The sequence below is a fragment of the Danio rerio genome, chromosome 11 (assembly GCF_052040795.2).
Source record: "Danio rerio strain M-AB ecotype USA chromosome 11, GRCz13ab, whole genome shotgun sequence".
NCBI classification, from domain to species: domain Eukaryota; kingdom Metazoa; phylum Chordata; class Actinopteri; order Cypriniformes; family Danionidae; genus Danio; species Danio rerio.
This window is the reverse complement of record NC_141031.1, coordinates 15,848,685-15,875,177: the sequence shown is the minus strand read 5'-3', so window position 1 is coordinate 15,875,177 and position 26,493 is coordinate 15,848,685. Positions and strand designations below refer to the sequence as shown.

At 33.4% G+C, this 26,493-nt stretch overlaps 1 protein-coding gene across 3 annotated transcripts; it reads left to right on the top strand.

Moving 5' to 3' along the window:
* Positions 1 to 26,493, top strand: slc1a8a (solute carrier family 1 member 8a). Of its 3 annotated transcripts, XM_087272756.1 has the most exons (12): positions 1 to 1,700; positions 1,806 to 2,133; positions 13,514 to 13,593; positions 13,690 to 13,905; positions 14,858 to 14,900; positions 15,059 to 15,266; positions 15,356 to 15,455; positions 20,969 to 21,202; positions 21,283 to 21,477; positions 21,666 to 21,800; positions 22,002 to 22,098; positions 25,900 to 26,493. In XM_087272756.1, the coding sequence occupies exons 2-12, from the start codon at positions 1,810 to 1,812 to the stop codon at positions 26,062 to 26,064; spliced, it is 1,797 nt and encodes a 598-aa protein (XP_087128882.1). In that variant the 5' UTR covers positions 1 to 1,700; positions 1,806 to 1,809; the 3' UTR covers positions 26,065 to 26,493.

Here is a 26,493-nt window from a genome sequence, read left to right as displayed (position 1 = left end):
ATGAACCTAAAAAAAAAAAAAAAAAAAAAACAAGGTCTATAGTTATTAAAGTACAATCAGTACACATCTTTATTCAGTATTAGATTATGAAATTATTCACTTAAAATTTAATAAAAGGTAGTACAGATACTAAAATAAAATCACCCAGTTGGTGGCAGTACCACACTTAAGCCATTATTGGATCAGTAAATAATGATGAAACTGATTACATTTATAGATGACTTTCTTACCAGATAACATGAAAAGATTTATTAAAGTTTTTTTTTTTTTTTTTTACTCATCCTGGAACATTTACAAATAATAGATAATATAAATGTATATGCATAGCAATATTAAATGAATTAATAAATTCATTATTGAGGAAATAAACTGAATAAGTGAAAAGGTTGAAAATATATACTTTAATTGATAAACGATAGTTTACTTATATTCCAAATAACTTAAACAATATTTTTCAAACTCAGAAAATCACATGCCCAATAATTTAATAGTCTTAAAAATACAATATGCAATGTTCATATTTTCAGTTGTACATTTTCTCAAGTATCCCATTCATTCAAAGGTAAACTGGGACTAATACACTGATACTAAACAGTATGTTATTCATGTTTTGAAAAAATTAAACATCAACATCAGTTACTGCCATTGGTAAAGAAAAATATAATTTATTTTTTTCCTTAAATATCCAAAATATAAAAAGAGGCGCAAGTTATACCTTTCATAGATTTTATGAAATCTCTCATACTGTTCCTGTTTTAAATGTGTACAAATGCGGAAATTTAGAGACACTCACTAAATATGTGAATCTCAAAACTCCACCAAACTTATTATGAAAATTATTTCGCTCAAAAATCAAACCCTTAAGAATTTGTTATGTCTACAGAACAAACCAATTGTTTTCCAATTGCTTTCCCGATTTTTCTTTAACATATTAACCTAGTTAACTATTTAAATTGTACTTTAGGCTGAATACTAGAATCATACAAAAAACTTTATGAAGTTTTAAAACTTTATGAAATAAAACATGATGTAAATTATCATAATGTTTTTAACTTCTTGTAAAAGCAGTGATATTTAAATTTATATTTAAATTCTATAGTTTCTTTGGTATCACAACAACTATAAACATAACCCAATGCTAAAAAAAAAGATGTTCAAAACAGAGGGATTTGTGAACTTCTGATGCATTTTTTGAGCCCTTCTCTTCCTGCAGCAGCATTGCAGTTAAGCCAAGGCAGATGTCAAATGTTGTGATTTAAATGCAGCAAATAACAATTATTCAAATATTTCATCACAGGTTAATGTTTTATTCAGAGATTTGGTAATTTTCGTTTAAGTTAAGTGGTACAAAACAACTCGGTTAAAAGTAACTCACAGCCGCAGTCTCTCTCTCTCTCTCTCTCTTTCTCTCTCTCTCTCTCTCTCTCTCTTCCTTTTTAATGTTAATTATTTAAACTGAAGAAAGGGTAACTGTACAAATCAGTAAATTAATGAATAAACCTTTTTAGTAAATAGAAATTCAGAATCAAGTAGGAGAGATTGACATTTGAGGCAATGGGAAATAATACGAGCACCTTGTAAGAAGATCATGCAAAGTAAGTCACGTGCTGACTTCCTGTGGGTTTAAAGAAACATCTCATGAGGATTAGGTTCACGTAACTCTTCACCTCTACGTTATTTTACATTACATAAAAAATAAGGTATGGGCCAGAGCCACTGTCAACAGAGAATTGTTATATTTTATTACTGCATCTTAATCTTATTAGCTTTCCTAATTCCTTCCGACTTTGGTCTTTTGGTGCTAGATGGATGCATGATGCCCTAATCTCTTGTAAGAAAAGGTTACTCCTTGCCCTTCTGTGTCGCTTGAAGCATCTCACCATGGAGGAGCTACTGATACCCGCCGATGCTGACAAGGCACCACCAGAATCATCTTTCTTTACTTCTATGGGACCAGCTAAGTCTTTGCTGGAGAGAATTAAAGACTTTATGGCACCTACATTCTCTATAAGTGTTCGGGAGTTTATAAAGGAATACATCAAGCGAAATGGACTATTGACGCTGTCTGTACTAGCTGTGATCACAGGCTGTGTCTTAGGATTCATGCTGAGGGGCCTGTCCCTCTCCACACAGGTAGACTTAAGATATTGTTTATTTAGAAAATAACTTGACTTTAACTGACAACAACACTCCTGTTGCTGAGCAGAAACATTTGTCTTAGATTTAAACTGTTCAAAATTATTGTTGTGCTTTTAATTAGTCTTTTCTTCATCTTCTTCTTATGTTATTTATTCTTGCTTTTGGATTATTGAACTTTTCATAAATAACATTTCTCAAATATCAAAATGACTTTAATGATTGCCTATAATGTGTCTGATTTGGGCATAATGTGATGAATGTAGGCATATAACCTAAATTATATGAGGTAAAGGGCTCTTCTTGGAAGTGTGTCCTGCCTAGTAAATTAATCTCAAATGTAGACACTTAATAGTAAATGTACATTGTATTAGTATTTATTCATTTAGCAATCACTTATCAAAATCAAAATTCATTTAATTGAGTTTAAGAATTATAACCCATATGATTATAGTGATAGATTATTGGTTGTTGCTGGTTGAATGTTAAGATGTGCTTAGAGACACCTGTTCTCAGATGTTTAATCCTAGACACACAGCAGACGGCCAAGGCATTTCAAAATTGATGTGAAAAGACAATCACACCACCAGTGTTGTGCAAGTTACTTCCAAATTGTAATACATTACAGATTACTTATTACTGTTATTTAAAAGTAATCCCTAACATTACAATGTTACTGTCTCCGAATTGCAATATGTTACATCACTCTTATATTACTTTTTAGTCACTTTAACCAAAATAACTACAAAATTAGAACTTAATAATATAAAATCCTATAATGTTCTATAATGAGCATTTTACATCCAGTAGAAAGTGATTTGATGTAGCAGAATGACTGTGACCTCTCCAGGCTACTAACAATATAGTATATAATTGGCAATGTGAAGGCTCAAGAAACATCACAAAGATGTTTCCAAATCACAAAAGCCAGAATCACAAATTATCTGTTAAAAGTATGGTGGAGGTAAAGTGATTATCTAGCAATATCTGTGAATGGCTTGGCTATATTCATATTGGACACAACAGGCCTGTATGTAAACTCCAATGCCATGACAAAATGCAGATTCTTGTTTTCTTTTCTTATTGTTGTTGTTGGCTTTATTGTATTTACTTTACATTCAAGTGGTTTACAACACAAAACTGTCATGCACAAAGTGAGCATGATGAACAGCTATCTCAGTATGTTTGTGCACCAATTTCCTTAGTTTGTGGACAAAACTGCTTGCGACTCTCACATACGCTGCTCGCGCACAAATTCTTACAATCTCTCAAATATGCACTGCTCACGCACAAATGTTCTTGTGCGCTCTCTGTACACTGCTCTCTCAGTGAGATTATGTGCAGACTCACAATTTGTGTCTTGTGTTTCCTCTTCCTTTCAAGCTTTTTGATATGATTTATATTAGTAAGCTATTTATTAACAATAACCAAAATACTAAAATAGACTTATGATTTTTTATCTAATAAACCATACAATTTTTGGCTGTATGTTATATGATGAGATATTTCCCGTTTTAAACACTTAAAGATACAGAGAATAGACGTTGGATGTAAAGAATATGTTTTATTTGAAAAACATTTATTAAACATCCAAAAAGTGCACCATACTAATCAAATAAAAAACATTTAGACAAAAATAAAAACTAACGCAAGCAGGAATGTAACTAGAAACACTTGATAAGGTATTATAGCCTACTGTACTATTCCCTCTTTAAATAAATCTCATTATCAACTACATTTTATCATGGCAACTAAAATAAAGGGAACTAGTGTCTGTTGTCTTCCACATTGTTAATGTGATTGTGGAGGACATTTTCCCTGTCATCCTCTTCATTTTGAGAAGAAGCTGTTACACAGGGCCCCTGAACACATATATTGTCATTAAGTACTTCAATTACTCTGTTGTGGTAATACTATAGTTGCTATGGTAACATCCAGTGCAACATGATCCAGTGCTGTAGTTTTTTTTTTACAATATAGGGTATATTGTACTACACTTTATATTTCATTTTATGAGTTCACTATTCTTAATACGACAGTATTATTCATTGTAAATAATACAAGCCTAAAACATCGGCAGTATACCTTACACTTAAAAACACTAGTATTTATTATAGAATTTATCTTAACCTGTTGGTAAATAGAGTAGCAATATAAAAACCATATAAACATTCTTGGGATAACTATTAAATAGGAGGATCTCTGGAGAGCAACAGCATGAAAAGAATAGGAAACACAAGGCATAGATTGTGAGTCTGCATCATCTGAAGGAGCGAGAGCAGGTCGTTAGCACGTGAGCAGCCCAGCCAGTGTTGAGTGAACGTAAAGAGTTTTGTCCCAGAGGAAACCGGCACATTCACTCACTCGTATTACATGAATGAGCTTACGACATTTGTCAGTGAAATAACGCTATATGCACTTACGTCCATCTCGCGAATGCACTGTCTTCTGCCATTTTCATATATTTGCCGCTTTTCCGCTGCGCGTCAGGACTTAACCTTACTGCGAACTGGGCTGAGCTAATAGCCCGGACCTCTGCTTGAATTCAGAGGCTGAAATCCTTTCGCGTTCTAAGTAAAAAGGTCCCATAGCCAGAGGGAGATTAATGACAACATGCGCATATATTCACTAGCCACGAACAGGAAAAAGAACCGCGGTATTTTTTATATGTTACTGTCTTGAGGGGGAAAAGTTTGTTGTAACGCACGCGTTACTGAACATGTACCAAGTTAAATATTACTAAAATGAATTACTAATGCCTTACATTACTGCGTTACAGGAAAATGTAATACATTACTGTAATACATTACTTTTGTAACACATTGCTCCCAACACTACACACCACACATGATGTGTGACCTTGTTGTGTACTAATATAAGGAATAGTGACTGACGGTATATATGGTGACTATTGACACAGAACTAGCACTAGTTATACTTTGGTCATTTATGAGCAAGATAATAACGGTCAAGTAAAGATAATAAACTGTCTAAAAACATTGTTGCTAAGCTAAGTTAAAAGTGCTCCTGCTAGACTCAGAGATTGGCTGAACAGAGATTGGAAGAAAAAAAAAGAAAGAAAGAAAGAAAGAAAGAACAGGATTCCTTCTTTGTCCCTCTTTCAAGAGAGAGACAGAGAAATAAATAAACAAAAAGAATAAAATATGAAAGAAAGAAAGAAAGAAAGAAAGAAAGAAAGAAAGAAAGAAAGAAAGAAAGAAAGAAAGACATAGATGGATTCACAAAACAGACACCTAGTCTGTGTGAAGATACGATACACTGTTTTATCAGGAAGTTGATTCACGTTGGAGGATCTAACACTTTGGCAATTCATAACTGATTGGTTTAGGAGTTAATCCTTATGTATTTGTAAGATCTCATACATACAGTTTGGTACAATTTGCTTATCCCTAATGACAATTGGGTTTAGGGGTGGGGTTGGGTGCCACGCCTCCTTTTAAAAATCTGACTGAACACATATGAATTAGCCACTGAACTGACAAAGCATAAAGTAGTTATGTTTCCTTGTGAGATCAGACTGGAGGATCAGCACATAAGCTCGTAAAGAGATGTGCACCTGCAAAAGACATTGTTCAGTCTGAAATGAGTGAGTGAGTGAGTGAGTGAGTGAGTGAGTGAGTGAGTGAGTGAGTGAGTGAGTGAGTGAGTGAGTTGGGGTAGTGTGTGGGGGGATGTTTTCTGTATGATGAATGAATATAGCCTGGATACCCATTAATTTCCTATGGCGGTCACTTTTGACCGGGAACACCACAGGTGTAACAAGTTGGATTAAAACACTGAAAATTCAATGAAAGAGATGATTATCACTTTTACATCTTCAAGTGCAAAGTGTGGAGGATAGCATAAGGCCTTGAGGCAATCAGATGTAAAACACAATATTTATGAGTGATTAAGTTGTAAATTGGTCAGATTTGACCCGAACACGACACGAAGGATATCAACTTAGTTTAAATATTCTATCAATTGATCAGTGTGCAGACATTCATTATGTATGCATAAATTAAATAAAAACGTAAATTAGCAGTATTATTAGACATTTGTCATTAATATAAGATCATAGTTCACTGCCAAACGTCCTGCTGCTGTGCACCTGATGTTGATCATAAATTAGCCATTTCTGAGCAAAACCTGGTTTGCATGATTTCTTCCAAACAAGGTCTATATAATGATAATAATAATAATGATAATATAAAGGGACTAAGCCAAAAAGAAAAGGAATGAATAATAATAATAATAATAATAATAATAATAATAATAATAATAATAATAATATTAATAATATGCCTATAGTTTGCCACCAAACTTCTTGCTCCAGTGCACTTGATGATGAGCAAAGAAAACCATTTCCAAGCAGCACTTGCATGATTGTTTCAGAGCTACTGTAGGCCTAAATAATAATAATAATTATAATAATAATAATTATATTATTATTATTAATAATAATAATAATAATAATATATATATAATTCTGACTTCAACTATATATATATATATATATATATATATATATATATATATATATATATATATATATATATATATATATATATATATATATATAACTCTTACTTTAAGGGTGAAGTCACAAGGTCAAATTTGGTTGGCCAATCAGAGGAAAATGAGCGTTTCAGCACAAAAAAACAAAAAATCAATTGTGAGCAAAAGAAAAAAATGGCGGTTTCCTTAGTTTTTCTTTTTTGTTTGAAAACGGATATGGAATGGACGAAACCCTGATTAACGATTCACCATGCACAGGTTTTATTTTCAATGACTAGTAAGAACTTTCCAAATGATTATTTGATGTATTTGTTGGGGAGTTAATTCAAGCCTCAAACAATTGGTAGTACACAATGTTGTAATAAAGTTCATGCGCGCGCGCACACACACACACACACACACATACACACACACTGTTATGGTGATGTACAAAAAAAACCTGATCTAACATCCACAAACAGAAATTGAAGCATCTTATTTTAAAATTATACTGACATGCAGCGGTGGTGATGAATTACATATCGATTTTACTGTCTGTACTTTATTACAAACATGGCAGGGAGAACCATTCCCCCTCATTACGTTGGGGCTCAAAATTGCAGATTTGGATCCTATTTTAATGTCAGGAAGAGAGTTATTGTGTTTATATCACTCCAATATGAGTGTGGACACACAATACCTGCACACAGTTCTGTCCAAATAGCTTTCAAAAGTAGATTTTTATCATAGGTGATAACATTATATTAGTGAGATAAAAATTGTTCGTCTCCCTCTTTCTCTTCTGCATTGTCAGCCACGCCCTCCTTTCTACTCACTGCGGTCCACGCCCATCATGTAGCATTTAAAAAAATAAATTCTGAGGTAGACTTGAACTGAAAGACTATTAGCTTAATAAACTGTTAGCTTAATAAACTGTTGTTTTAGCTATTTATTAATAGTTATATTAATAGTTATTAATATTAATAGTTAACAAGGTAGAAGTTGGGTTTAGTGGTAACACTTTAGATTAAGGGTCTGAAATAATGCATTAACTAAGCATTAATTAATGGATAATTTGTTCACAATTAAGCATTAGTTAAAAACAAAAGCACTAGTAATTAATTGTTAACTAAAAAATCTTCCCGAATTATGCATTAGCTCAGTTAAATTTGTAAATCAAGATTAACTTGTTCACAATTATGCATCAGTTAAGCATGACCAAACACATAATTCATGATTAACTGAACATAAGGTAAAGCCATTTTAACCATTTTTTACAATTTGATGAGCCATATATTATTAATTTGATTCGTTGTGTAAGTTAACTGAACAACAAGCCAGTAAGTGTGCTTAATTATTGCTGGTTTGCAATTATAAATAGTGTAATAAGCACAGTTAGCAGCTAATTAAGGCTAAAATGTCATTAATACACAACTAATAAAGACAATTTGACCCCCTATTCTAAAGTGAAAGTTGTATCCATATTAAATATGGCACTTATTAGGTGTGATTAGTAACAGCCACCAAACTTACAATATACAAGATATATAATAAAAGAAGCAATCAAATACATTTTATTTAACAACCAAATAAATAAACCCTTTGCTCTAAGATACTGTCTGCATTTTTATTAATTGCATGGCACATTCTATGAGCTCCTCTTGCTGGATCAAAAACTTTACATGTTGAACATGTTTTGTTTAAAAAGTGTTTTCTCCATTATCCATGTTACAAGATTCTCTCCCTGAAGAAGTTTGTTTTTAAGACTTGTGTTGTTGTTCTTAAACCTATTTTGTCCTGTGGAAAAAAAAAATCTACCCATCTTCCATTTCGTGTGCGCATGCTCAATAATCAACTTCCTATAAACTGATTTCATGTGATCGCCATTTTTAAAAGCACAATCGAGACTGCGTTGGGAAGAAACCCAGAAGTACAGCCTGACTCACACAGGAACGTAGTGAACCTGGCTGTATTTCTTATCAGCAAAGAGAAAGTTACAAATTTAATTTCAATGCCTTCTGAGTGACCTGAAAGTCCATTCTGAATGGATAATGAAAATAGAAAGGCATTTTCTGCTACGTTAAGGTAAATGTCACTAGTTAGCTAGTTAGCTAACATTTTCTTTCCCAAGCACACGTTTTAGATGCCATTTATCTAGCTCAAGTTAACAATCTGATTTTTTTCACTATATTAGACTTAATTGCAAAACTGAATTTCGGTACTGGTGATGCAGTGGTGCAGTAGGTAGTGCTGTCGCCTCTTAGCAAGAAGGTCGCTGGGTCGCTGGTTCGAGCCTAGGATCAGTTGGCGTTTCTGTGTGGAGTTTACATGTTCTCCCTGCATTCGTGTGGGTTTCCTCCGGGTGCTCTGGTTTCCCCTCAGTCCAAAGACATGTGGTACAGGTGAATTGGGTAAGCTAAATTGTTTGTCGTGTATAAGTGTTTGAATGAGTGTGTGTGGATGTTTCCCAGAGATGGGTTGCAGCTGGAAGGACATCCGCTGCGTAAAAATGTGCTGGATAAGTTGGTGGTTTATTCCGCTGTGGCGACCCCCAATTAATAAAGGGACTAAGCCGACAAGAAAATGAATGAATGTATTTCGATACAGAAATTAAAAAAAAATAAAGTTCATTTCCTACTAATCAGTAGTATTCAACAGCGCTCTACAAAAATGACTGTGGTTGGCCATGAAGGTAATTTTACCACTGTTTACCAATTGGAAACACAGCTGAGCAATTGACTGATCTTTATGGCTTTAAAACTCTCCAGTTTCCATGTATCTGTGTTTGCACTCAGTGAAGTGCGGTGAACTGATGACCTTCATGGCCAATCACTGTCATTTCTGTTGAGCACTGGCAAATACTATAGCAAATCAGCACTGTTTAAGAACACACTCAGTGGCACTTAAATGTTAGTGGAAAGTGGAAGTTTTTTAAAATTTCAGTACCAGAACAACACTATTACAGACAACATGAGGGTGTGCTACAGAGGACTGCATCGTTTTAGCTCTCACCGGGTTACATGGACTGAAACAGGGAAGAGTCGTCAAGGTGTTTACCTGGTGCAATGGCCGAAGCCTAGGAGAACAATTAAGCGTATTACCCTTAAAGAGATTGTGATTTTGTTTGATGGCTAATCTGTTTTTATTGGTTTAAATTAAACTTAACTGAATGATATTAAAGTGATGTTTTACACTATAAATTTTCAAACCGCACACTGCAAATTTTAGATAGTAGATTTAACTACCTTGGAGTTAACACTCCCTCAGAGTTTTTATGGGAACCACTATAAGTGTTAAAAATAACACTTTTGAAAGTGTTAACATTATCAACACCAAGAGAGTGTTAATTAGCAAACTCTTATTGTGTAAAATATCTGTTACATTTCCGGAAAAAACAAAACAGCAGCTGTGGTTGCCAGAATCTTTCTGTGAAAAATATGGAAGTTTTATAGAACTGTATAAATGTAGGAAGAATAACCATATTTCTTGAACTGATACAATGTTTAGTTTACAAAATAATAGCTTAGTGCAGAAAAATGTAAAATCTTTAGATGCAATAATGTGTTCATGTGTGATTGCAATTAGCAAACAGATTTTGACTGCATTAGTAACTACACAGTTACCTTTATACAAAGAAAGATGCAGCATAATATCAAATACTCTCAGTTCATCTTGGACTTGAACACAGACGCTACTATCTTCCACAATGGTGACACAAAAAAAAGTTTTGCTGTTTTTTTTTTTTTTCATTTTTTGATTTTACGGAAAAATACCAGCAGCTGTGGTTGCCAGTAATCTGCTGTTTTTAACATTTATAAATTCAGTTTAGAGAATATTTCTGTTAAAAACACATTCCATAGTCTGTATTTTTTTTTTTTTTATCAAACTCACACTGCAAATTTTAGATTTGGTAGATTTAACTACCTTAGAGTTAAAATTAACACTCCCTCAGTGTTTATATGGGAACCACTATAAAAGAGTTAAAATAACACTTTTGAAAGTGTTAAAATTTTTAACACTCAGAGAGTGTTAATTAGCAAACTCTTTTTGTGTAAAATATCTGTTAAATATATGTCAAAATACTGGCAGCAGTGGTTGCCAGTAATCTGCCCTTTTCAACATTTCACATTCGTGAATTCAGTTTGCAGAATATTTCTGTTAAAAATACATCCCATAGTCTGTATTTTTTCATTTGAACACACTTAAGCCTTAAATTCCAGAGCAAAATCCTCACTAGTGTCCTCACTACAGAGGGTTGAACACTTAGACAGTGAAGAAGTTAACGAGACAATTAAGTGTCTAATTAAAGGAGGATTGAGAATTATTAATGAACAACTGTTAACAAGCAGAATCACTGAAGGAAAGAAAAACACAAATTACAGCCAAAACCAAAGATGAAACCAACTGAGAAAAAAAAAACTCTAAATAAAATTTGAATGAATAAAAATAAAACAAATTACACAATAAAATGTTTTTTATTTTTCAACATCTTTAAAACAACAACTTTTCATCACATTTAACAAGTCATCATGGAGCTTCACTTACTACTGACCTTTATTTCTGTCATGTGAAAAAAAGCTCTTAATGAAATTTCTGTTGTTCTGTTGTTATCTTGGTTGCAATAGCTATTAGTGTAAATCATACTATTTATACATATAGTAAGGAAAGCCAAAAGAAAATTAAAGTGTCAGTCTGAAGAGATTATTTATGATATTAATGCCATCTTTTCCTATTTGTATTCTAGTTCAGTATCAAAAATTAATAATCTACATAAATGAAACCACTTAAGCTCCAACAATTAATAACTGTTTAACAGGTTTAAAAACACCATTTACAATGGGAATGTTTGATCTACAGCAGAAATGGAAAAAACACACAGAGATCAACAATTAGTCTTTGAATCTCAATAATGGTGACAAACAAAAAAGTCAATTAAAAAAACAACCCAGAACAAAAAACACTCTAGTGAAATATTACCTCCCAAAAACAACACAAAATAAAGGAAAAGAAAGAGATTGTAAGACCATAAAGCTGCATAATTTATTTATGCTGCAATGCATGGGAGCAGCGGGAGCTTTGTAGTATGCTGGCACCCACCATGCATTGCGGCGTGAACTATGCAGCTTTATTCTTTTTAGTAACCATGGTTGAGGTCCATATCCTGATTCTTGATGTCTGTGTGTCATCAATTATCGCTCAAGCTCAAAGGTTTAGTGCATGACACTCCAATTATTAACGGTATCCTAATTGTTTGTTGAATATCTATGAAGGGCAGTAGACTGCAAGCAGGATTGTCCCATGCAGCTTTAATACAAGTATATTTGCATTTTTTTTATGAATCACCTTATTATACACTTGAAATTATATCTGTAACAATTAAGCAAGAACAGTATAGTTTCTCACATCATTTCTTCCTATAACTAATAAGTTTTTAAAACACAGTTATAAAAGTCAGAGGAACATTAAGACAGAAGTGTAAAGCATCAAGATCTCTACTAAACAGCCTCTGATCTCCATGATGGTGAGGTCAAATTAAATATTTTTAATAAAAAATATTCTTACAGAAATGACGTCTGTAATCAGTGAAGCTGTTAATGCTGTTATTTAAATTGAGTTGTTTAATCCTCTGTTTTAATTCAGTTGGTTTGGTGTGACGCTGTCTTTAGTTTCATTTCTTCCTTCAGTTTCTTTTTCCTTCAGTGATTGTGCTTGTTAACAGCAGGTGTTCAACAGCAGGTGTCTGAATTCACTTATTTGTGGTCATTCACAATGGCTGCGTCCGAAACCGCCTACTACTCAGTAGGTACTGCATTTGAATTTAACCGTACTACTCGGCCGTTAAAAAGTACGTTCTATACAGTATGAATGTGAAAAGTATGAATGGAATTCGGATGTACTACATCCGCCATTTTGTCATGGTCACGTGACCTACCTGCGTCAGTTGCGCCGCCTCACTTCCATTCATGAATTCTCTCACGGGGCAATATGGGATAGCGCAGCGTGCATGGGATGCACACTTCAGAATCTCGCCGGAAGTAGGAAGTCATCCGAGTGCTTCTCGCGTACTGATTTTCGAATTCTATGAATTCGGACATACTACTCGGCTCGCATACTGATTTTAGCGTACTATATAGTATGGAAGTATGCGGTTTCGGACGCAGCCTCTGTCTAGTGGACTAAACTAATTGACTAATTTAAGGGCCAGGTGAATGAGGGTGTAGGGCAAGATCAGACACTCTGATTAGTTTCCCAAAAACAGGGGTTTCTACAAAGGTAGATACATGTTACTCTGAATGACAAGGAGGGAATCAGCTTATAATGCCGAGAGGGTTATTTTACCTTTATCTAACTCTAGAATTTTAACACTTTACTCTGAATTACTTCAACACTTGAAATTTAACACCAATGAATTTGCTGTGCATAGATCATGGAAACAAACACATACAATTCACTACAGGTCTGCCCATATGGGTCTGTCATTGGAAAGGACAGGCTGTCAAGAGCAATTAAGAAGTAGGGTCTTCTGATAGGATGGGAAAACTCAATCTGTGAATAATAATGAGAAACTGACTAGACTGTTTGCTGGATTGACAAATGAGTGCTACGTCACCAATTTTAATACTGCCCCAATAATGATTTTTAAACTCGGAAAATAAAATTAGCAGACAAAAGCTCAAATGTATCCCGTTTTCCCTACAATTAAAGCTAACAGGTGCTAATGTTGTCTTAATTGATGCTCAGCACACACACACACACACAAACATATCATAGCTTTGCCATCATGTCACAGATCAAGTATTTAGAATACAGTACTCTGAAACTTTGAAATTGTACAAAAGTCTTTTTCTATTAAAACCTCTTTCTCTGTTCTTGAAATCAGGCAAAAATTTATTTTTCCTTTCCTGGTGAGCTGCTCATGCGAATACTTAAAATGTTGATTCTCCCCCTAATCACCTCCAGGTGAAGTTATAATTCTTTCTCATTTGCATATTTATACATTTTAAAAATACATTGTATGAATGTCTCCCCTTATCAGTTCTTACTGTCTATCCATAGCTTAATGTCTGGACTATCATCTATGGAGTCAAAAGCCTGCTGCAAGATGGGGGTTTTGACTGTCACCTACTACCTTTGGACCACCTTCATTGCTGTAGTGGTTGGCATTGTACTTGTTTTAATCATCAAACCTGGATATGGTACAGACATGGAGAGTAACAGACTGGGAAATGGACAGGTCATGACGTCTGCAGATGCACTGCTGGATCTGGTCAGGTTTGACTATCCAGAATAGACAGTTTGATAATTTTTATTTGCCAACAAATAATCCTTATTGGCCCTGGACAAATTTGCCTATTAGATTTAATATTGTAAAAATTAAGATGGTTCACCCAAACAAAAAAATATATATATGACCCATGTTTTTTTTTTTAAACTGCAGTGTGATAATTTGTCTTCAATGTGACAGAAAAAAAGAAATGTTCAACTTAAATAATAATAATAATAATAATATTAAAAATACATGTAAAAGAAAAAATAATTGTAAATTCAATAAGCACTAAATCATTTTAAAATGAATCTTAGCTTTTCTTGGAATATTAATGATTGTTATTAGTTTGAATTGGAACTTATCCTCAAATTGGTTGACCAGATTTATCAGTTTAAATGATTTGTTTATGAGTCAGACTGCTCTGGGTTCTGAAATATACTGCTCTTTAAACAAACCTATATATTTGACTTTATGTACTACATAGAAATGCAATATCAGTGTAATACATTTGACACAAATCAAGAAATGGTTTTAGAATGGCCTCAGGGTGAGTAAATGCTGACAGTATTTCACTCTTGGGTGAACTATCTTTGTAATATCAGCTGTATCATTTTCAATATGTAATTGCCCCTTTTTATTTAGTACATAAGTCCCTCAAAAACACACAAAAAATTTCCACACATAACTTAACTGTCATTCAAAGGAAAAAGTTCCCCATGACTGGGGAGTCTAGGCCATCCTATATAGTGCAATCCTATTAAACAGTGGAGTGATTAGGATATTTTTAGTAATCTCTACAAAGTAAGAAGCAGAGGACCCTCCCACCCCCTATGAACAGAGTGAGCTGCTGTTAGTCTTATGCTACCACACTTGACAATAGCTGTTAATATGTACAACATGTCAAAGGGGATGCATATACTGGTCACTTTATGCTTATACTTTTTTTTTCATCCCCAGAAATATGATCCCCTCCAATCTCATTGAAGCCACATTCCAGCAGGTATGTAAACTAGATAAACATGTATTGAAAAATGAACAATACCAAAGTTCCTTTCAACTATTCATTACCAGTTAATTGTAACAACTCCATATACAGCTTTTGATAATGTAAAAAACAAACACACACACACAAAATTAATTTTCTTTTTGTCATTTCAGTATAAAACAGACCTTATTCCAATTATAAAAACACCATTGAACCCTGGAACCCAAAATTTCTTCTACTTGATGCCTGATGACAACAATCCCAAGGGTCGAACAGTCTTGTTGGAACTTACACCTGCTCCAGACATTGAGTATAAGACTCGTCCAGGCAGCAGTCAGCAGATGAATGTACTTGGCATTGTTATTTTCTCTGCCACAATGGGTAAAACATCTGCCCTCACCAAACTAAGCATATTTACTTAGTAAAATCATAATCATATGCATAAATATAACAAAAGGGTTTTCATTTAGGTCTCTTACTTGGTAAAATGGGTGAACGGGGAGCTCCTCTGGTGAACGTTTGCCAGTGCATCAATGAATGCGTGATGAAGATCATTAATGCAGCAGTTTGGTAAGAGAAAAAAAGGTAGTACAAATACTTGCTCAAAGAGAGTTTTTAGTATAGATTACAGGCAACCACAGCTACCAGCATTTTTCCGTAAAATCAAGAGGAAAAAAAGCAAAATAGTGTTAAACCTTTTTGTGTCACCATTGTGCAGGATAGTGTGATCAAGTAAAAGATGAACTGAGAATGGCTGCTGTTATGCTGCATTGTCTTTTATTTTAAGATAATTGTTTAGTTACTAATGCAGTAAAAATCTATTTGCTAATTGCAATTACACATGAACATATCAATGCAATTACTGATATTATGTTTTTGTGAACTGAGCTATAACAGTACTCAATACCAAAATGCTCACATTATTCTTGTGTTAAGAAATTTATTTTAAAAGCAAATGACAGTTGTTTAAATTAAGTTTAATTTAACTTTCAGCTTCAGAAAATAAAACTATCTCAAATGTATATGTAATAAATGAATATTGTATCAGTTAATGAAATACGATTATTTTTCGTAAATTTAAACAGTTCTATAAAACTTTCAGAAAAGTTCTGGCAACCACAGCTGCTGGTATTTATCCGTGAATTCAACGGATTTATTTTAACTATGTAGGTGCTATATAGCAATAAAAAGGTACTAAATAGCCCCATTTGACAAATATAGCACCAATCTTTTTAAGGTGAATAGGTAAACAAGGTAAGGTAAATAAATGTCCGAATGATTTGGACATTTTAAAACAGCACTGTTTCTGTCAACTAGCAGCTTCAAAAATGAAAAAAATAAATAAATAAAATAATAATAATAAAATAAATTTTAACATTCTTTAATAAAGGGACCAGTGATTTATACTTTGTATCCTTCTGAAGTGTTTGAAACATTTTCTATAATTTTATTTTTTTAATATCTAAATTCCAAAAGCAAAAAACCTGCAATGAAATGACACTAAACAATAATTAATAATGCATTACTTAATATTAAAATATATTTTCGGACTCAAAAACAAGATCGACTCAACAAGAATGCAAAGATCAATCTAAAAATAATAAAACCAATAATCAAATAATATAACTATGAAAAATATTACTATAAAAACATATAAGAAAAAGGGAGGCAACAAATACTGGGTTAATACCCAAACACAAACTGTATTATTCCCTTCGGTCTTCTTCCCTGTTCCTTACAGTTGAGATGCAAGGTCCAGATCTTATGTAAACTATGATTAATGACATGTCTAAGGAAAAATATTACCAGTGTGCAAAATACGTCAGTGAAGGACACTTAAGTACTATTGCATTTCATTAAAATGTGTTTTGGACAAAAAATAAATAAATAAATAAATAAATAAATAAATAAATAAATAAATAAATAAATAAATAAATAAAACAGGTCTGCAGGGCTTAAAGTAAAAAAAAATCCTGAGCCTTACCTTTTTTTTGGGGTGGGGGAGGTGAGGGGAGGGGTACTGTAATAACAAGTGCTTAAATAACAAGTGCTATAAAATGGTAAAGAACTGAACTGCTAAACTGAAGATTAGAAGTGAAATCAAGGCCATTATCACTCATTTTTTCTGGGATGTGTAAGCAAAGTCTTGCAAACTCTTTCCTTTTAAGACTTTTAAACCAGAAGATGGAGCTGGTCCAGTGGAGGAGGCTGAGGGTCTGCTGTTTGTCCAATCATGTTTTTTGCTTCTGTCAAATAAAAGTATCATGCTACCTCAAATCGATCGCTCCACAGAAAATATGCATTTAATTAATGCTCCGCAGTTATTATTTCACAAAATTATTGTCACATAAATGACAATGAACCTCAAGGGCTCTATTTTGAGGATCCAGGCCCAAAGCGCAGGGCGAAAAAGCATTAAAGGCATGTCCGAATCAACTTTTGCTCTTTTAAGTAAGGAAAAATCCTCTTTGCGCCACAGCACATTGTTTAACATGTTGAGCTTAATCTCTTAATAAGTTATAGGTGTGTTTTGAGAATAAACCAGTCTCATCTCCTATTTCCTTTGTGCCATAGGGCATTTGCTATTTACATGACGGACTTTGTAAGTGGAAAACTGAGCGTTTCACTAGTAAGAAAACAGTTAAACAGAGCATCTGCAGCAGGAGAATGAGACAAGCCCAGCTCCAGCTTTGAACTTTGGGGTGGGGCAAATAAGCGCAAACTAACTTTTATTTTAAAACTATTTGTACTGCAGACTTGCTTTAGTGATGTTTGCCAAGTTTTGCAAGAAAACTCCAGAAAACATGTTGCTCTCCATGAGCTATATGGGTGAGGTACATTTAGTGACCAAAGCCATCCTTTTTTCAGCTTTTAAAAATGTTTGTTATATTGTTACATTTTTGATTATTTATAAAATGTGTTCATCATTTTCAAGATCATATAACCAAAATTCATGATTTCCTGAGGTTCGAATTAGTCTGTGTATTTTTTTTTATCATGTATCATTGTGCAATCAATAAACTTTAAACTGTCAATACTATTACCACAATTACAAAAGGAAAACTGAATATTTCATTAATCACATATTGGACAATTTAAAAATATTTTAATCCTGATTTCATTAGTATATGATCTTTGCAGTTATAGCAAGTAGAATGCTTGGCTGAAAAGTTGTAAAACTGTAATTTGTTACTGTCAATTCAGTTCCAATTTAGTAACTACCCATTAGGATTTTTCTTGCTATGATTTATTTTTTATTTCTAAACATTACTAAAACCATCCATGACAGAGTTGACAAACAATAAAACAAAAACTTTTTATTCCCTTAAATTAAAACACTTAATCATTTATGTTTGGCAAAAGCTGAATTATAAAAAAAATTAATTTGCTTTAAACTTGAAATAATTGCTGTTTTTAAAAAGTTTTATTAACTTTTTAAAATGTAAAATACGCAATAGAATCACCTATATTGCTTTTAATGCATATAATAATCTTTACAATAACTGTATTTTTGTCACTATGCTGGAATTTACAAATTTGAAAAAAATATCAACATTCCATACCATTTTGTGATTTTTAAAAATATTAATGTTATTATCAATTGTTATGTAATGCACCAACGCCAATATGGGCATTAGTATTTTTCTAACTAACAAACTAATTTTTGAATAGCAGATTTTCTTTGCATATTAGCCTACTTGTTAGTGGTAGATAATATACATTACCATTTATAGCCTATCAAAAAAAAAAAAATTCTGATTTTATTTCGCATATAACATGTTTTAATCGACACACAAATGACGTTTCGCGTGCTTTATCACAGTGTTCTTTGTGTGTGCGTTGGCCTGCTCCCTAAAACACTGAATTATCAATATTTATTCTATTCATTATTGAATTCTGAATTTTTTATTTTTTATTGCACTATTGTTAAGCACATCAGTGAACAGTGACAGCTTTAGATATCTTGTGTATGATTTTAACGGTTTTCCCTCATCAGTTAAAAAGTCCAATAACAAAGGAGATCACATATGATCATTTGAGAGATTTAAAGGGAAAAAAGGACAACACGTCAGTCGACAGCACATTACATGTGAGTCAGTGATATTGAAATGAGTTCAGTTACTAACTTCTCTATATTGATTAACTTATACAGATGAGGGACACGCAGCAGCGCGCGTCGAGAGAAGAGCGCGCGTTTGGAAAGACCAAGCGAAAGCAAGATTATGTGTGGATATGTGTCAAAATATTGATGTTTTTGACACAAACTGCAACAAAGTGCTTTGCAATCGTGTTTGAATTTTGTGTTGCACTTTCCACGAACTTTACTACTGAAACTGCCTGTGATTTGTCAGTTTCTGTGAGTCATTAACAGATAGTGAACTTAAAATTTGCTCTTTCCATGAGAAAAATGCTATAATGTTCAAGCTGGCTCAGTATATCTCCCGATTATCCGACTTAGTGCTGCTGAACTTTTTGTGTTTTTAAGACTCTCTATTGTATGAACTACGACTGCATGGTAATGCGTTTGGTAATGCGCGCTCAGACGTGTGATGCGCACAGAAACCTGCGCTCTATGCTGAATTAGTTTCTCTTTCATCTTTTGCAGCCTGAATTGATTAATTTTTTTAAGCTCACGGTCACATCTTATGCTGCTTTCTCAGTTATGAAACGCATCGCAAAAAAAAAAATTGTTGTTATCTGATGTAGGGCCAGGGTGGGCCAAGCTTCTGATTATTCCTCTCACTTTAGACTTTACCTTTTAGCTTGTTTTTATCGGCGCAATATGGGTTTATTGCATGTAGGCTACGAATCAGATTATGAAGATTGATTAAGAGCATGATTTTCCTTCAATGCATCCTATCCATAAGTTGTTTTATTTTTTTATTTTTTAATGATGGGGACAATATTCACTGGCAACAATTTCAGAAGATGACATGACCGGAGCTGGCTCCGCATATGGATCTAGAGATTCGACGTGTTTGTCTATTTAACCTTTTTTTTTTAAACAAGCCCCACAAATAGCTAAATTCAAATGATTGGTTTGCCTTTCTCGTTTGCCACGAATGCAAAATGTTCCCAGATTGGTGATGTAATAGGTTTTCCACCGAGGCTGAACTTGAACTTGCTGAATCGCCCCTAACGTCATAAATGTAGTCTTTGGCAACATAACAGAAACGTTGTGACAAGATAAAAAGAAGCCCGGTGCTTTTTTGTATGTCAGTAGAAAACGACTGAATCAGCTGGTTTATTGTGCGCGAGTCGTGTTGCTGTTGATGTTATAATTGTAATTTGAATAATATTGTGATATTCAAGATCTGTAAAGTACAGCTCTGGATAACTTGAAACAGCGACCACAAGTCTCTCCTCCTTCATTAAAAGTTTGCCATAGTCGCCTAACCCAAACCCTTTCATTTGATTGAAGAAAGAAAAAGACGCGACTGAGGTAACACGCTTTTTCCGCTCGAGCACACAGAGCGCAACGGCAAAACACTCGCGGCCGTTAGTAAATCATTCAAAAATTGCCCCATTTGCAGCCAAACTTTAAAAATATCTAAAGTATATTTTAACTGATACCATTACCATTAACTGATACCATTAATCTGCTACAAACGCACCCTTTCGGTTAATGGTTAATCAGTTATTTTGAGCATCCCTGATTAAATTGCATGCACAGGCTCTAAAATATTTTTTTTCCCTCACGGCCGCACGCCGGAGATCCGGCATGGTGCTGGAATACTTTAAGCCCTGGGTCTGTAAAACCAAGAAAAAATTCAATATTTCATATAAGTAGATCGCGTTATTAATCTGCAATTGTCTTTTTTCAATAAATGTGCCATCAGATATTTTCAAATATATGGAAAAAGTCATCGACCTTTTCTAATCATGAATCAGGTTAACTTATTAATCTATTTTAGTTGCCAAATTAAAAAGAGTTTTTCATACAGTACAATAAAAAATGTGAATAACTGTTTAAGATGAACATACAAAGTCATCGATTTAGGCATTTGAAGAATCACAGACTTGTGAACCATACAGCTAGTACCTAACATGCTGTTTCAACTTCTATTTTCCATATTTGATAGGTATTTTCCTTTTGGGATCATCTTCCTTGTGGCTGGCAAAATACTGGACATGAGTGATCCGTCTACACTTGGAAAGAAACTAGGCTGGTATGGGGTGACAGTTCTGGCAGGCTTGTTTGTGCACGGGCTAGTCCTGCTTCCACTTTTTTATTTTATTTTGACTGGGAAAAATCCTTTCACATACATTAGAGGGCTTTTGCAAGCCATGGTAATTGCCCTAGCCACATCATCCAGGTAAAATTAACTCTTCTAAAAAAATGTTTTAATTATAAATTTGCGCTCGTCAATGTGAGACTTTCTTCTCATTCCTACAGTTCAGCAACACTTCCCATTACAATGAAATGTTTGTTGGAGAACTGTCGAGTGGACAGGCAGATTGCTCGATTTGTGCTGCCAGTGGGAGCAACCATTAACATGGATGGAACTGCACTTTATGAAGCAGTTGCTGCTATTTTCATTGCCCAGGTCAATGAGTACGAACTGGATTTTGGACAATTGATCACCATCAGGTACTTATAAGACAGCAGAGTTGTAGCCACATGTAGTCAAGACTAGATAATCAGCCATTTAAAATTATTTTCTAATTGACCATTATTCAGTATATTGAAGGGAGAATGCATTACAAACTAGAAACTAAATCAGCTCATCTGACATAATCAGTTCTGTCATGAAAACATGATATTGTGATTTCCAACAGTATAACCGCGACCGCTGCCAGCATAGGTGCTGCTGGAATTCCTCAGGCAGGCCTTGTAACCATGGTGATAGTTTTGACATCTGTCGGATTGCCACCAGATGACATCACTCTGATTGTGGCCATTGATTGGATCTTGTAAGTTGAGATAACATTTATCTTTTGAAAAAAAGAAAGATCATATCTTATGGTAGATATCAGTTTCATTATTAAAATGATTCCATTGATAATTAAAATATAAAATATGAATACATATTATAAAACGCTTAAGACTAATTATTATTAAACAGTAATTTGCATGAGAAAAAAATATAAATATTTTATGCCTATTGTTTAAAGAGATCGCTTCCGAACTATGATCAACGTACTAGGAGATGCTCTAGCAGCTGGAATCATCGGTCATTTGTGTCGGAAAGACTTTCCACCAGACAGAGCGGTAGGTTCATTTTATTAGAAAACTTGTCGATAATGTCATTGTTTAAATCTTAATAAATTCCTTAAATGGTAAATATTATATAAAGTTACTGTTATATTATTATTATTTTATTATTATTATTATTATTATTATTTTAAAAAACTTGACTTAAATAGACTCATAGACTCAATTTTTTTTTTTTTTTTTTTTTTTTTTTTGCTAAGTATGGGTAAGATTATTTCTGATTGTACAGTAAATGTTAAAGGGATGGTTCACCTAAAACTGAAAAGTCTATCATTCCTTACCCTTGGCCAATGAGTTTTTTTTTTGTTTTTTTTTCCTGTTAAATACATAAGAAAATCTTTTGAAGAAGGCTAGAAACCTGTAACCATTGACATCCATAATTGGAAAAACAAATGTTGTGGAAGTCAATGGTTATAGATTACTAATGGCTCTTTCCACTGTGTAGTTTGGTACAGTACAGTTTGGTGAAATTTTATGATAATTTCTGCAGTCAAAAGAGACAAAAAATTTAACCGTACTATGTGACTCTTTTGGAACCCTTTCCAAAGGGTAACTAGCACATAAAAGGGTACCAAAAGGCAAAGCTAGACGCCAGCTGAATGCTATTGGTTTACAGAGAAATGTCACTAGCGTGTGCAACAAGCCAGGAGAATAAAAACACAAGAAGCTCCAGTTTTAAATACACAGCCGAGACTTACATTGTATTTATATATACATATTATAACAAGCCATGATCGACCAGAGTACAAACATATCTTGTCATCTTGATGAACAGCCATAAAGCCATGAAGAGGAACAGAATCTGCCCTGTGTCCTGTTGTTGTTTATGAGGTTGTTTTAAAGTGTGAGTGGTATCATTTTCTCTAGAGAGCTCTATTTTCTGCACTTGCTGACAATAATGTATATGTGATTATTGACAATGACAAAAAACTTTTATCAGGTACACTGTAAAAAATTACTGTTAAAAAACGGTCAGATTCTACGGTAAAATAATGTTTTTTCACTAAAACGGTAATATTCTGTTAAAAACAGTGCTTTCTGGGTAACATTTTTGTTTTCGAGAAAGTAACCAACTGCAGAAAACTGTGAGCTAACAGAGTTCAGATTCGATGTTTTGAAGTCAGTGTTTGAAATCACGCTTTGTGTCCTTGTTCACTATTTCATACACTAGTTAACTAATATAGTTCACCTGACAGTTTTAATGAACACTAATGAGTGAATTCAGACACTGATGAACACCTGCTGTTAATAATTACAATTACTGAAGAAAATAAACAAGAAACACAAACAGTGACTTGAGTTACAACATTAAATAAAATCAAATAAAATAAAACACCTTCAGTCTCAGCAGAGGATCATTAAACAACTCCACAAACAACAGCAGACACACACTTATTACTGACTGATTTGACTTTCATACTATTCTCATTGAGATCCAACAGAAATTAATGTGTTTTTTGTGTCACCGTAATGGAGTGAGGGGCTGGTTTAGTTGGGCTCTTCACCCTTGAACTTATTAATTCAGACTGTCCAATTACTATAATAAAAAAATATTACAATGCTTGTATTATAGCAATCAAGTTGGAAAGTCAATAAATAGAGAAATCTATTTGTCTGAAATTAGTTCTGATATATGATTTGTTATAAATCTGGAAGAAGGGCCTCATACAATAGATTTTATGCTTAGTTGCAGGTATTAATTTAATTAATGAGAAGTGGAAACAGAAAAGATTCCTCCGTAATTACTTAACAGTTAAGAACTAACATACAAAAACAGTTCAGTTATGACAAATACACACTCAGACCTCATGAATCTGACCTTGTATCTCAACAATGGTAACATCTCAAATGTTTCATGCTGCAATGCATGCTGGGAGTGGCACAGTACAAATATCCCAGCATGCATTGCGGTATAAATAAATGTTGTATAATGGTCTAACAGTTTTGTTTATTTGTGTTTGATTCTGCTGTTGTTTATGTTTAGACTTTCAGTTGCCTGTTTGTGAGTTAAACTGTTAATTTTGTTAGTTGTCACCATTATTGAGGTTCATATGCTGATTATTGATGTCTCTTTGAGTGTGATTTACACCATAGGGCAGTGTTATTGTCCAAGATATTCTTAAAAACTTCCAGAAATCATTGCCATATATAGACATGTAATGTAAAACAATAGATTTAACATTTAATAGGAGCAGTAATTTTTATTATACTAAATGAGAACAGACTCTGCCATTTAATAGCAACATGAACATCACCAGATCTTATTTAGGTTTTAGGCTGGCTTGCCACAACAAAGGAGCTTTTTAAACAAAGTTCTTAACAATGGCAACCGAAGATATATAAATGTTAAAAATAACAGGGCTAAGAGCCCAACTAAAGCAAACTCTGTTCTCCATGATGGTGATGTAAAACTTTAACTTTTTATCAAGAAGAAATTTAGTAGATGTTATACAAAAATACATGTATTAAGTAATAAGTGTAGCTGGTGATGATGTTTGTAGAGTTGTTTAATCATCCGCTGATCATTTAAATGATTTAATCATTATAAAGCTGTGACTAAAGTTGTAGTTTTGTATGTTCTGTTCTTGTTTTTTCCCTTCAGTATTTCTTCATTTGTTCATTGTTAATCCTCAATTATCATTTAATTAGTCAGTTAATTAATGAATTTACTTCAGCTTTGCTACATGTTTCTTGAACACTCAGTAGTGTGGACACTTCAATAAAAACTGAAGTATTTGCTCTGGGGTTTAAAGGGTTAAAGGTGTGAGAGGTAAAAACACAGTGTAAAAATGTATTTTAACAGTAATATACTGTTAATTTACACTACTGAAATAGACTGTAAAAAAACAGTAGATTGCTGGCAACCACAGCTGCCAGTAGATTACTGTTAAATCAAGGAAAAAACAGTATTTTACTGTAAAACCTGAAGCTAATTTCTTCTGTCTGTCACCGTTGTGGAGGAGAGTAGAGCCAGTGTATGAGTTAAAGATGAACAATGAACTGCTGATGTTATTCTGTATGTTTCTTTATTTAAAGATAGCGGCTGTTTAGTTGCTGATGCAGTCAGAATCTCTGTGGTGATTCCAGATTTACATGTATGTGTGCTGTTGTGAAAAATAAGACATTAGAGTTAAACCGAACTTTTCTAATTAACTAAAATAAGTTATCATTATAAGTATGCTTCTAAGCATATATAGCACATTACTTCATAAACTCAATCAGCAGTTGACCAAGTTGAGGCAGTTGCTTTCAGTGAGCAAAATGAGTTCACTTGAGTATTGTGTAAATCAATGTAGTCCATGTATTTTTACAGCAACATACTGTAAAATAACAGTACATTGCTGGCAACTGCAGCTGCCAGTATTTTACTGTTTTTTAACGGGATAATTTTTAACAGTGTATAAAACAAGTCAAGGGTGAGTAAATAAGAACTTAATTTTTATTTTTGGGTGAACTATTCTTTTAATAATTATATATAACTTAAATAGATATTTTTAAAGACTGGTGCCTGAAATTAAGTATAAAAAAGTGATAGTAATTATGTGTTTTTGTGTTGTTGTTTTTAATGTTTTTCTGTTTTAATGGTAATTTTGGAACATTTTTAAAGTCAAATTTATAAAGTATTGAGTGACATGTAATTACATGTTTTGTGAGGTGCACATTAGGGTATAGTTTAGGGTATGGCAAAATTTTACTATGCGGAGGACATACTGCATGCACTCAACACGGGACCTTAAATTGGACTTAAATTTTAAGAGCAATAAGCTTGTTGATGCTTTATGACTTTCTTTTTTTCAGGCAAATGAAAATGGAGGTGCAAAAGACCCCCGGGCTGACCATGACATGGAGAATGTGCCTTTGACTGAAGTACCACTGCTTGCTGGCAAAGATTGTATATTCGAGGTGGTTGGGGACACAGTTTTTGAACGACCCACAGTCTACTACAATATATGTCAAGTCTGAGTCATATACAGTAACTGTTGCCTTGCAGATATCCAAGAACCTCTTTTTGGAGCTGCATTTCTGCCACTGTGCCATAAAGAATGAACACTAGTTTACACACTTTTTATATTGACAATAGAGTCTTTTTTTTTTCTTTTTTTACAGCCTAATACATTCAGGCATCTTTTCCTATTGAAGTGAAATACTTCTATTTACAAGGAAAGACCTATACTGTTGAGGGAAAAATTATTATAATTCTTTATTCTTCTTTAATTACTTCTCAAGTGATATTTAAAGGATCAAAGACATTTTGGCAGTATTTACATTTTTTTTCTTGTGGATAAAGTCCTGTTTGTTTTATTTTGGAATAAAAGCAGTTATTACATTTTTAAGTTGTTTTTAAAAGTTTTCTTTTTTCAGTTGGCTACAAAATAAACTATTGTTATACAA